Source organism: Elephas maximus, chromosome 17 (genome assembly GCF_024166365.1).
Source record: "Elephas maximus indicus isolate mEleMax1 chromosome 17, mEleMax1 primary haplotype, whole genome shotgun sequence".
NCBI lineage: Eukaryota > Metazoa > Chordata > Mammalia > Proboscidea > Elephantidae > Elephas > Elephas maximus.
In genome coordinates, this window is record NC_064835.1 from 5,480,996 (window position 1) to 5,494,348 (window position 13,353).

A 13,353-nucleotide genomic window follows, 5' to 3' on the forward strand; every position below is an offset into this window, starting at 1 on the left:
TCCTTTTGAAATGGAAGTAGACTCAGGGGACATCCAGCTCAATTGGCATAACATAGTTTGTAAAGAAAATGTTCTGCTCTACTTTAGTGAGTAGCATCTGGGGTCTTAAAAGCTTGTGAGCGGCCATCTAAGACACTCCACTGGTCCCACCCCATCTGGAGCATAGGAGAATGAAGAAAACCAAAGACAGAAGGGAAAGATTAGTTCAAAGGACTAATGGACTACAACTACCACAGCCTCCACCAGACTGAGTCCCGCACAACTAGATGGTGCCTGGCTACCACCAACTGCTCTGACAAAGATCATAATAGAGGGTCCTGGACAGAGCTGGAAAAAAATGTAGAACAAAACTCAAACTCACCAAAAAAGATCAGACTTACTGGCCTGACAGAGACTGGAGAAACCCCAAGAGCATGGCTTCCGGAAACCCTTTTAACTCAATACTGAAGTTGCTCCTGAGGTTCACCCTTCAGCCAAAGATTAGACAGGCCCACAAAACACCACCACACACAGCTCAACCACGTATACGAGACTAAATGGGCACACCAGCCCAGGGGCAAGGACTAGAAGGTAGGAGGGGACAGGAAAGCTGGATGAATGGAAATGGGGAACCCAAGATCAAGAAGGGGAGAGTGTTGACATGTCACAGGATTGGCAACCAATGTCACAAAACAATACTTGTATTAACTGTTTAATGAGAAACTAATTTGCTCTGTAAACTTCCATCTAAAGCACAATAAAATAAACAAATAAGTTTAAAAAAATGGAAGTAGAATCACGTTACTTCTCTGCTACAAACCTTCTAATGTTTTTTCATCTTACATACAGTTAAAATCTCCACCCCACTCCACTATACCTCTCTGACCTCAGCACTTTCTCTTCTCTCCCTTAATCACTCAGTTCTAGTCACAGTGGCTTTCTTGCTCTTTCTCAAACACATCAATCAAGCTCCCGAACCTGAGCCTTTTTACTTGCTGTTGTCTGGAATGTTCTTTATGTAATTATATAGGTCATCCCCTTGCCTCTTTCAGGCCTCTGCTCAAATGCCCACCAGAAAGGCCATCCCTGACCATCCTACATAAATAGAATCCCTTCCCTCTCCAGTTGGACCCTCTCTAGCCCAGCCCCTTTACCCTCATTCATTTGTCTTTATGGCACTCACCACCTGATACATATTTGGTTTACTGTCTGTCCCACTCTTTTCAAAGCAAACTCCATGAGAGCAGGGGGTTTGTTTTATTCACTGCTGTTTTCCCAGGGCCTGAAACAGTGCCAGGCACATGGTTAACTTGAATGAATGAATGGATTGTACATGGTGGTAAGAGAAAGAAAGGATTCCATTTCTTTGGCTTGAGCAGCCGGGTAGATGACATGTACCATGTTGGAGAAGACTACAGGGGCAGGAATCAAGTGCTTTATTGTGGATATGTGAAGTTTAAAATGCCTAGGAGGTCTTTTCCAGGTAATACTCTCTTTGGGTGAATTCATTCACTCCCCTGGCTTTATTAGTACTAAATCCCAAAAGTATACCTGTAACCCAGACCTTTTTCTGAACTATAGATTCATATACTTAACTGTCTACATGGTATCTCCACGTGACATCTTACACAGTCCCCTCAAACTCCGAATGTCTAAAACTGAATACTCTGAGTACGCACCCAAATTGTTGCTCCTCCAGTGTCAAACGGTGCTATCATCTACCCGGTTACTCAAGCTAGGAACCTTGGAGTCTTTCTTAACTCTTCCCTGCACATGTTCCATATCCAATCGCTCACCAAACCCTGTAGCTTTGATCTCCTAAATACTTACAAAACACTTTTCTTTCTTTCCATGACTTTTACCACTTCTCTATTTCAGGTATCATCTCCTGCCTGGATATCTATGATATGCTTTCAACAATGAATTTCTCCTTATTCACTCTTGCTTGGCTATAATACAGCATTTTCGGTAGCAGTGGGTTTTTGGTGGGTTGGGATCTGAAAGACCTATTCAACATACTTGCAACCACAGAAGATTTTTTTCTTTAGTACTGCCCAATTTACACATCAGAGCATCAAAATACAAAATACAAAAGAAGAAACCAAAACACAATAAAATCATTGAAAAAAATACCCCACTTTTGTTTATCTGTTTCCATTTTTTAAAAGCCATGTTTCTCACATTTCAGTTTAATAAATTACAAAAATTATTTCCAGAAGACACAGGTGTCTCTTAAAAATGTCCTACCTGAATAACAGCATTAAACCAACATGTGTTGCCAACGTTTTTCAGCCCAACTGGCCAGCCATCGACTCTTCTCCAGTCACGGGGGTTGGGATTTTCTCCCCAGACCTCACAGCGTTTTCTCTTGGAGCGTTTAGTTTCTGCAGAGGTTGCTTCGTGCATCCTACATTGTGTCAACGTACCACACACCCAAAAAAACAAAAACAACAAAAGTGAAAGAATACACTATACGAAGGGTTTGAGTAATCTTCCGCAGACAATTCAAAATTCTGGATAAGCTATTTACTGGGTAATTACTGGCTCTTTAGCAGTTATAAGATCATAACATACATGAAAAGCAAAGTTCAAACAGAGAGATGTTAAACCTTCTGCAACAGCGATTACTATTAATAAAGTCCATGATGGAGTTGGGACGTAAGACTATTTATGGCTGCTGTATTAAAAGTTTTAGATTTCAACTACAGTACCTTATCTCAGACCTTGCCATTAAAAGGGCAAAAGGGAAGCTCTGCTAAGGATAAGAGCCTCCAAACTGCCTAGCACACACAAAATCTGGCCCTCTGTTTCCTTGATAAAAATAATTTAGCAGTGTGAAGGAATAAACATGTCCAGAAACTGACCACCATTAGAACTGGATGTTTGTGAATAATACCAAACACCAAATTAGTACCAATTAAAAAAAGATATCTCCTGGTTCCTTCTGAGGCAGGGCAGTTGAGTGATAACTTTTATTTTCAAACATGCAACAATATATCTCTCAAAGTTAATAAAGGGAATATAAATTTATCAAATACATGGGCTAGGTTTTTTTTTTTTTTTCTTTTCTTCCTAGCAATTGTGAACTATTCAAAAGTTCACAGGCTGTAGTAAGAACTTTGTCACATTTTGCTTTTTCAAAAGTGGCCCAAGGACTAAATAAACCAACGTGAACTCAAATTTTTCCTAAAAGAAAGTTCATTCAGGTTCAACAAAAGGAGCTCTGCAGAATTTTCTGAATGACATTTACAAAGATACTGCCTTTGACCTACACCCTAATATGGGGAGCAAAGATTATATATTAAATCAATAACCTGTTAAGATCTCTTCCATCAGCTTGAATTTTCGGGGATTCCAGTAGACTCAGAGCAATGGCAGCCTGAAGATCATCTTTGTTATCATGAGTAAGGTCTATCACTTCTGTAAGACGAAAAGAAATTTAATTAGTCTATATACACAAGAAGCACTACCATTCTATCCGTAGCGTAGGAAAAAGGGCCAAGAAATTCACAAAACTAAGTATCCTCCCTAGCTCTCCCTACAATGGCTCATTTGTGTAACAACTTTATTACTCTTTCCCAGAGTCAAATGAATAACTTACAGCTACTTTGTAACTCTAGACTAACCAATGGTCCAGAAACAACAAGCAGCTAAAATGCAATGAATCAAATATTCCCTTCTGCAGTCTTATTCTACAACATACAGTCTCCCCTCGGTAGCCAGGGGAAATTGGATACCAAAACGTGGGGATGCACAAGTCCCTTATATAAAATGGTGTAGTATTTGTATATAACCTATGCACGTCCTCCTGTATACCTTAAATCATCTCTAGAATACTTATAATACCTAATATAATGTGCATGCGATGTAAATAGTTGTAAAACCCCATTGCCGAGGAGTCGATTCCGACTCACAGCACTCACAGCAGCCCTACAGTTGTAAACAAACAAAAAAACCACACCAAACCCATTGCCATCAAGTAGATTCCAAATCATAGTGACTCTATGGGACAGAGTAGAACTGCCCCACAGAGTTTCCAAAGAATGCCTGGCGGATGTGAACTGCCAACCTTTTGGTTAGCAGCCTTAGCACTTAACCACTTTGTCACCAGGGTTTCCTGGAGTTGTAAAGTGCTATGTAAATAGTGCTTTATGCCCCCTCTTAGCCTTTGAGGGATTACCTTGACCACTTCGTTGCTTTTTAGGAGCTACTTTTTCACAGAAACAAGGGTTCACTCGAGGCGAGACTCAAGGCAAGCAATGCTCAAACCAGTGCTGGAGAGATTGAGATCTGTGAAATGGCCGGAGGCTGCAGCAGGAGATGCCTACACATTCCTTCATTTGCGTGGATTCAGCGACTGCTCAGCTGCAGCAAATGCAACTTTTGCTTTTTGAAACTTCTTTTCCCCCCAAGTATTTTCAATCTACAGTTGGCTGAATCCATGGATGTGGAACCATGGATACGGAAGGCCTGCTGTATACATCCCAGACCTCTAGGTGAAACAGTCTCCTTATTAATCACTGTAAAACATGGGCTCAATAGTGAATGTTCAAGAAAAAGACATTTTCAATCTCACATGAACTATTCTAGACATGAGAGGACACACTCCTGAACTCATTTTATGAGGTCAGCATAACATCTTGGTATACGCTAAACCATTCAAGAAGAGTTAAGAGGAGGAAAAATGACAAACTCACACATGATCACAGATGCAAAAAACCTAAACAAAATACTAACAAATGGGATTCAATAATGTATTAAAAAAAGATTACTTATTAAGATCCACTGAGTTTATTATGGAATGAGATATTGAGTTGACATTAGAAAATCAATAAAAATTACTATCTTGATCAGATTAAAGAAAAAACCTATCAGCTCAATGGATACAGAAAAAGTATTTGATAACATTCAACCACCATTCTGGATAAAAGCTCCAAGCCAACTAGGAAAAGAAAAGAATATTCTTAGACTGAGAAAGAGTATCCAGGAAAAGCCCACAGTGACCTTTACATTTGCTGATGAAATGTTAAATAAATTTGTTTTAAAAACAGTAGTAAGACAAGGATGTCTACCATTACTGCTTTTTTTCACCATTGTTCTGAAGTGTTGCCCAGTACAATAACACAATAAAAGATACAAAAAAAAAAATAATAATAAGGATTGGACACTAAGAAACAAAACTGTCATAATTCACAGATAATAATCAGCTATGTGGAAAAGCCAAAATAATCCATAGAAAATTATGAGGCAGTTTGATAAAAGATCAATATACAAAAGATAAATAAATTTCTATACATGCATATTTAATTTAAAAAAATACCACAAAGCTACTCTAATCAAGACCATACGCTACTTGGTATAAGGACATACACACAGGTCAATGGAATGGAATTCAGAGTCCAGAAATAAACCCATACACATCTACGGCCAACTGATTTTTGATAAGGGCGCCAAAAAAATTCAATTGGGAAACAGAATCTTTTGAACAGATGGTGCTGGAACAACTAGGTATTCACATGCAAAAGAACGAAGTTGGGTTCCTACATCATATCACAATACAAAAATTAACTCAAAGTGGATCAAGAGGGAGGCAGAGCCAAGATGATGGAATAGACAGACGCTTCTGCCAAGCCCTCTTTACAACAAAGATCTGAAAAAACAAGTGAAACGAGTATATTTATGACAAGCTAGGAGCCCTGAGCATCAAAGGCAAGCTTAGAAAATGAACTGAGGGGCAGGGGGAGAAAGAGACTGTTCAGGAGCAGAGAGGAATTACCGGACCTGAATTGCGGGGAGCCCTCAGGCACCGTTCCTTGAGCAGCAGCGGTGGGCCGGTACTACCGTTTGGCCACAGTTTCCTCAGAGAGAAGCAGCCAGCCACACAGCCCACCCACAACTCCAGAACCAGAGAAGAATGGCGCTCTGGGCAAAAGCTAAGCACTTGCGTATATTTTACCATGCACCACCCCCTCCCCACCCCCAAGCCAGCTACAGCAGTTGAATTCCCTGGGCCTAAGATAGGCCCTGTTGAGCACCTAGAGCCATCCTCCCAGCCTTGAAGAAGGAATAAATTTGCAATTGCGAGAAAGGATAATTTGCCAGCTCCAGTACCTGGGGGAGCTCAGGACAGAAGCAGCTCCCATCCAGGCATAAACGATCCCTGGACTTTGAGTACCTTTCCCCTCTCCATGGTCCTGTGTGGGCCTATCTCAGGAGAACAGACCCTTGTTGGTAGACTCCAGCCATTTCAGCTATGCGGCAAAGAGGTGAGTGTTTGATATTTCACACTGCTTTGCCTATTAAACAGGGTCCTCACCTACCCACATCGGGTCCTAAGGACTGGTAGCTCCACTCTGGTCACCCAGCCACCCACGACAGGGATCCAAGGATAAATGGTGCCTCTCAGTAGTTACAAACAAAAACATTGGGTGCCCATGGTCCATCTGCAGAACCCACCTACCTGTATGCTCTAGAGAACAGGGACACGCTTTCCTCAGAGACACGTGGGGGACGATTCTCAGCCCCCTGCCTTGTTCCGAGTGTGACTCCCTGCTGCAATCAGATACCGGTACATACACCAATCACCCCTGCCCCTCTAAGACTGTAGGGCAGAGCCCGTACCACAGGCTTGATGATCAGCTACCTGGACACCTGAGCTGAATTAATACAAGAAAAGTGAATGGACTCCTAAACTGATATACCTGGTAACAGCTTCTAGCCATCTGGGGACAGGACATCAGAGCTCCAAAGGTGAAAATAATCAAGCTAGCTTACTCAAGCAACCCATTTGGGCATATCAAACCAAAACAAAGAAGTAAGCAAACATAAAATAAACTAATATAATAACTTATAGATGGCTTGGAGACAACAGTCAATATCAAGTCACATAAAGAAACTGACCATGATCACCTCAACAGCTCTCAAAACAAAGATTCAAGGGATCTTCTAGACAAAAGTACATTCCTGGAATTATCAGAGGCAGAATACAAAAGATTAATATACAGAACCCTTCAAGACATCAGGAAGGAAATGAGGCAATATGCAGAACAAGACAAGGAACACACAGATAAAGCAATTGAAGAAATTAAAAAGATTATTCAGAACATAATGAAAAATTTAAAAAGCTGGAAAAATCCACAGAAAGCAATCAGAAATTCAGAAGATTAAAAATAAAATTACAGAAGTAAACAACTCAATAAAAATCAGAGGAGCAGAATTGAGTTAGTGGAAGGCATGATTTCTGAACTTGAAGATAAATCACTTGGCACTAATACATTCGAAGAAAAATCAGATAAAAGAATTAAAAAAAAATGAAGAAACCTTAAGAATCATGTGAGACTCTATAAAGAGAATTAACCTACGAGTGATTGGAGTACCAGAACAGGGAGGGATAACAGAAAATACAGAAATTGTTCAAGATTTGTTGGCAGAAAACTTCCCTGCTATCGTGAAAGATGAGATGATATCTATCCAAGATGCTCATCAAACTCCACATGAGGTAGATGTTAAAACAAAGTCACCAAGACGTATCATAATCAAACCTGCCAAAACCAAAAGTAAAGAGAGAATTTTAAGAGCAGCGAGGGGTAAATGAAAAGTCACCAACAAATGAGAGGCAATAAGAATAAACTCAGACTACTCGGCAGAAACCAGGCAGGCAAGAAGGCAATAGGATGACTTACATAAAAATTGAAGGAATAAAACTGTCGGCCAAGAATCATATAGCCAGCAAAACTGTCTCTCAAATATGAAGGTGAAATTAGGACATTTCCAGATACACAGAAGTTTTAGGAATTCATAAAAACCAAACCAAAACTACAAGAAATACTAAAGGGAGTTCCTTGTTTAGAAAATCAATAATATCAGGTATCAACCCAAGACTAGAACACTGGGCAGAGCAATCAGAAGTCAACCCAGACAGGGAAATCAAAAAAATAAAGCAAGATTAAAAAAAACACTCAGAACAGGGTAACAGCAATGTTATTATATATAAGAAGACAACATTAAAACAATAAACAGGGACTAAGACTTGATGGCACTGGGTTTGGTTTTGTTTTTTTTTTTAAGAAATGTAGTCATAGATCTTCCATATGTAGAGGAAGACAAGGCAATACAAAGAAATAAAAGCTAGGTTTAAATTTAGAAATAATAGGGGTAAATAATAAGGTAACCATAAAGGAGACCACCTATCCTACACATTGAAATAAAATACAAGAAAAAAATAGAGACTCAGCAGAAACAAAATCAACAACAATGGATATGAGGAAACAACATATAAAGATAATCTACTCAGCACATAAGATTAAGTGGGAAAAAGAAACTGTCAACAACACACAAAAAAAGATATCAAAATGATAGCACTAAATTCATACCTATACATAATTATGCTGAATGTAAATGGGCTAAATGCACCAATAAAGAGACAGAGTGGCAAAATGGATTAAAAAACATGATCCGTCTATATGCTGCCTACAAGAAACACACCTTAGACTTAGTGACACAAACAAACTAAAAGCTTAAAGGATGGGAAAAAATATATCAAGCAAACAACAATCAAAAAAGAGCAGGTGTGGCAATATTAATTTCTGACAAAATAGACTTTAAAGTTAAATCCATCATAAAGGTTAAGGAATGACATTATATAATGATTAAAGGGACAATATACCGAGGAGATACGACCATATTAAGTATTTATGCACCCAATGACAGGGCTGCAAGATACATAAAATGAACTCTATCAGCGTTGAAAAGTGAGATAGACAGCTCCACAATAATAGTAGGAGACTTCAACACACACCACTTTCGGTGAAGAACAGGACATCCAGAAAGAAGCTCAATAAAGACACAGAAGATCTAATTGGCACAATAAACCAACTCGACCTCATAGACATACACACAGAACACTCCACCCAACAGCAGCCAAGTACACTTTCTTTTCTAGTGCACATGGAACATTCTCTAGAATAGACCACATATTAGGTCGTAAAGCAAGCTTAGCAGAATCCAAAACACTGAAATATTACAAAGCATCTTCTCTGACCGTAAGGCCATAAAAGTGGAAATCAGTAACACAAAAAGCAGGGAGAAGAAATCAAACACTCAGAAACTGAACAAAACCCTGCCCAAAAAAGACTGGATTATAGAAGACATAAAGGATTGAATAAAGAAATTCAGAGACTCCAATGAGAATGAAAACACTTCCTATCAGAACCTTTGGGACACAGCGAATGCGGTGCTCAGAGGTCAATTTATATCAGTAAATGCACACATCCAAAAATAAGAAAGGGCCAAAATCAAAGAATTATCCCTACAACTTGAACAAATAGAAGGAGAACAACAAAAGAAACCCACAGGCACCAGAAGAAAACAAATAAAAAAAATTAGAGCTGAACTAAATGAAATAGAAAACAGAAAAACAACTGAAAGAATTAACAAGACCAAAAGCTGCTTCTTTGAAAAAAATCAACAAAATTGATAAACCATTGGCCACATTGACAAAAGAAAAGCAGGAGAGGAAGCAAATAACGCAAATAAGAAATGAGAGGGGCGATATTACAACAGACCCAACCGAAATTAAAAGAATCATATCAGATTACTATAGAAAACTACATCTTACAAATCTGAAAACCTAGAAGAAATAGATGAATTCCTAGAAACACACTACCTAGCTAAACTAACACAAACAGAGGCAGAACAACTAAATAGACCCATAACAAAAGAAGGGATTAAGAAGTTAATCAAAAAACTCCCAACAACAACAAAAAACCCCTGGTCTGGATGGCTTCACTGCAGAGTTCTACCAAACTTTCAGAGAAGAGTTAACACCACTACCACTAAATGTTTTTCAGAGCATAGAAAAGGATGGAATACTCCCAAACCCATTCTATGAAGCCACCATATCCCTGATACCAAAACCAGGTAAAGACACCACAAAAAAAGAAAATTACAGATCTATATCCCTCATGAGCTTAGATGCAAAAATCCTCAACAAAATTCTAGCCAAGAGAATTCAACAACATATCAAAAAAATAATTCACCATGACCAAGTGGGATTCATACCAGGTATGCACAGATGGCTCAACATTAGAAAAACAATTATGTAATCCATCATATAAATAAAGCAAAAGAATCACATGATTTTATCAATTGATGCAGAAAAGGCATTTGACAAAATTCAACAACGATTCATGAGAAAAACTCTCAGCAAAATAGGAATAGAAGGAAAATTCCTCAACATAATAAAGGGCTTTTATACAAAGCCAAGAGCCAACATCATCCTAAATGGAGAGAGCCTGAAAACATTCCCCCTGAGACTGGGAACCAGACAAGGATGCCGTTTATCACCGCTCTTATTCAACACTGTGCTGGAGGTCCTAGCCAGAGCAATTAGGCTAGATAAAGAAAAAAAGGGCATCCAGATTCCAAGGAAGAAGTAAAATTATCTCTATTTGCAGATGACATGATCTTATACACAGAAAACCCTAAGGAATTCCCCCTAAAACTACTGAAACTAATAGAAGAGTTCAGCAGAGTATTGGGATACAAGATAAACATACAAAATCAGTTGGATTCTACACCAACAAAAAGAACACTGAAGAGGAAATCACCAAATCGATAACATTTATAGTAGCCCTAAGAAGATAAAATACTTAGGAATAAATCTTACCAGAGATGTAAAAGACTTATACAAAGAAAACTACAGAACACTCCTGCAAGAAACCAACAGAGACCTACATAAGTTGAAAAACATACCTTGCTCATGGATAGAAAGACTTAACATTATAAAAATGTCCGTTCTACCAAAAGCGATCTATAGATTTAATGCAATTCCGATCCAAATTCCAACGACATTCTTTAATGAGATGGAGAAAGAAATCACCAACTTCATATGGAAGGGAAAGAGGCCCCCGATAAGTAAAGCACTACTGAAAAAGAAGAACCAAAGTCAGAGACCCTACTTTACCTGATTTTAGAACCTATTATACTGCCACGGTAGTCAAAACAGCCTGGTACTGGTACAACAACAAATACATACACCAATGGAACAGAATTGAGAATCCAGACATAAATCTATCACATATGAGCAGTTGATATTTGACAAAGGCCCCAAAACTGTTAACTGGGGACAAGACAGTCTTTTTAACAAACAGTGCTAGCATAACTGGATATCCACCTGCAAAAAAATGAAATAAGACCCATACCTCACTCTATGCACAAAAATGACCTCCAAATGGATCAAAGACCAAAATATAAAATCTAAAACGATAAAGATCATGGAAGAAAAAAATAGGGACAATGTTATGAGCCCTAATACATGGCATAAACAGTATACAAAACATTACTAACAATGCAGAAGAAAAACTACATAGCTGGGAGCTCCCAAAAATCAAACACTTACGTTCATTCAAAGACATCATCAAAACAGTAAAAAGATCACCTACAGACTGGGAAAAGGTTTTCAGCTATGACATTTCCTGATCTCTGAAATCCACATGATACTGCAAAAACTCAACTACAAAATAACCCAATTAAAAAATGGGCAAACGATATGAATGGACACTTCACTAAAGAAGACATTCAGGTAGCTAATGGATACATGAGGAAATGCTCACGATCATTAGCCATTAGAGAAATTCAAATCAAAACTACAATGAGATTTCATCTCATTCCAATAAGGCTGGCATTAATCCAAAAAACACTAATAAATTTTGGAGAGGTTGTGGAGAGATTGGAACACTTATACACTGCTGGTGGGGATTTAAGATGGTCCAGCCACTTTGGAAATCAACATGGCGCTTCCTTAAAAAGCTAGAAATAGAACTACCATAGAATCCAGCAATCCCGCTCCTTGGAATATATCCTAGAGAAATAAGAGCCTTTACACGAACAGATATATGCACAACCATGTTCACTGCAGCACTGTTTACAATAGCAAAAAGATGGAAGCAACCAAGATGCCCATCAACGGATGAATGGATAAATAAATTATGGTATATTCACACAGTGGAATACTATGCATCAATAAAGAACAGTGATGAATCTGTGAAACATTTCATAACATGGCAGGCATTATGCTGAGTGAAATTAGTCAGCTGCAAAAGGACAAATACTGTATAAGACCACTATCATAAGAACTCGAGAAATAGTTTAAACAGAGAAGAAAATATTCTTTGATGGTTAAGAGAAGGGGGAGGGAGGGAAGGTAAGAGAGAGGTATTCACTAATTCGATAGTACATAAGAACTACTTTAGGTGATGGGAAAGACAACACACAATACACGCAAGGTCAGCACAACTGGACTAAACCAAAAGCAAAGAAGTTTCCTGAATGCTTCTAAGGGGCAGGGGTTTCGGGACCATGGTTTCAGGGGACATCTAAGTCAACTGGAATAATAAAATCTATTAAGAAAACATTCTCCATCCCACTTTGGAGAGTGGCGTCTGAGGTCTTAAACGTTAGCTAGCAGCCATCTAAGACGCATCAATTGGTCTCAACCCACCTGGATCAAAGGGGAATGAAAAACACCAAGGACACAAGGTAATTACAAGCCCAAGAGACAGAAAGGGCCACATAAACCAGAGACTACAACAGCCTGAGACCAGAAGAACTAGATGGTGCCTGGCTACAACCGATGACTGCCCTGACAGGGAACACAATAGAGAACCCAAAGGAGGGGAAGAGCAGTGGGATGCAGACACCAAAGTCTCCTAAAAAGACCAGACTTAGTGGTCTGACTGAGACTAGAAGGACCCTGGTAGTCATGACCCCCCGACCTTCTGTTGGGCCAGGACAGGAACCATTGCCAAAGCCAACACTTCAGACATGCACTGGACTGGACAATGGGTTGGAGAGGGACGCTGGTGAGGAGTGAGCTTCTTGGATCAGGTGGACTCTCGAGACTATGTTGGCATCTCCTGCCTGGAGGGAAGATGAGAGGATAGAGGGGGTTAGAAGCTGGCGAAATGGACATGAAAAGAGAGAGTGTGGAGGGAGGGAGAGGGCTGTCTCATTAGGCAGAGGGCAATTGGGAGTATGTAGGAAGGTGTATATGAGTTTTTGTGTGAGAGACTGACTTGATTTGTAAACTTTCGCTTAAAGCACAATTGAAAAAAAAAAGAGTGCATCAAGGCCTCAAGGTAAGAACTAAAGCTACAGAACCCTTAGAAGAAAACAGTCATAAATCTTTGTGACCTTGGATTAGACAGTGAAATCTTACATAGGACATGTAAAGCACAAGCAACAAGAGAAAAAATAGATACATTGGATATCATCAAAATTAAAAACCTCTGCATATCAAAGGACACCACTGAGAAGGTGAAAAAATAACCCACAGAACGGGAGAAAATATTTGTAAATCATGTAGCTGATAAGAAA

At 39.1% G+C, this 13,353-nt stretch overlaps 1 protein-coding gene across 14 annotated transcripts in view; it reads right to left on the reverse strand.

The window, feature by feature from the left end:
- Positions 1-13,353, reverse strand: part of USP28 (ubiquitin specific peptidase 28) — an 82,347-nt gene that overhangs the window by 37,026 nt on the left and 31,968 nt on the right. For 13 of the 14 annotated variants that reach the window (XM_049856660.1, XM_049856653.1, XM_049856659.1 and 10 more), the window contains 2 exons: positions 3,294-3,399; positions 2,227-2,386 (listed from right to left, as the gene is read on the reverse strand). In XM_049856660.1, the coding sequence (XP_049712617.1) occupies positions 2,227-2,386; positions 3,294-3,399 (266 nt within the window). Of the gene's footprint in view, positions 1-2,226; positions 2,387-3,293; positions 3,400-13,353 lie in introns of those variants that run through there. The other variant, XM_049856662.1, reaches the window with a different exon arrangement.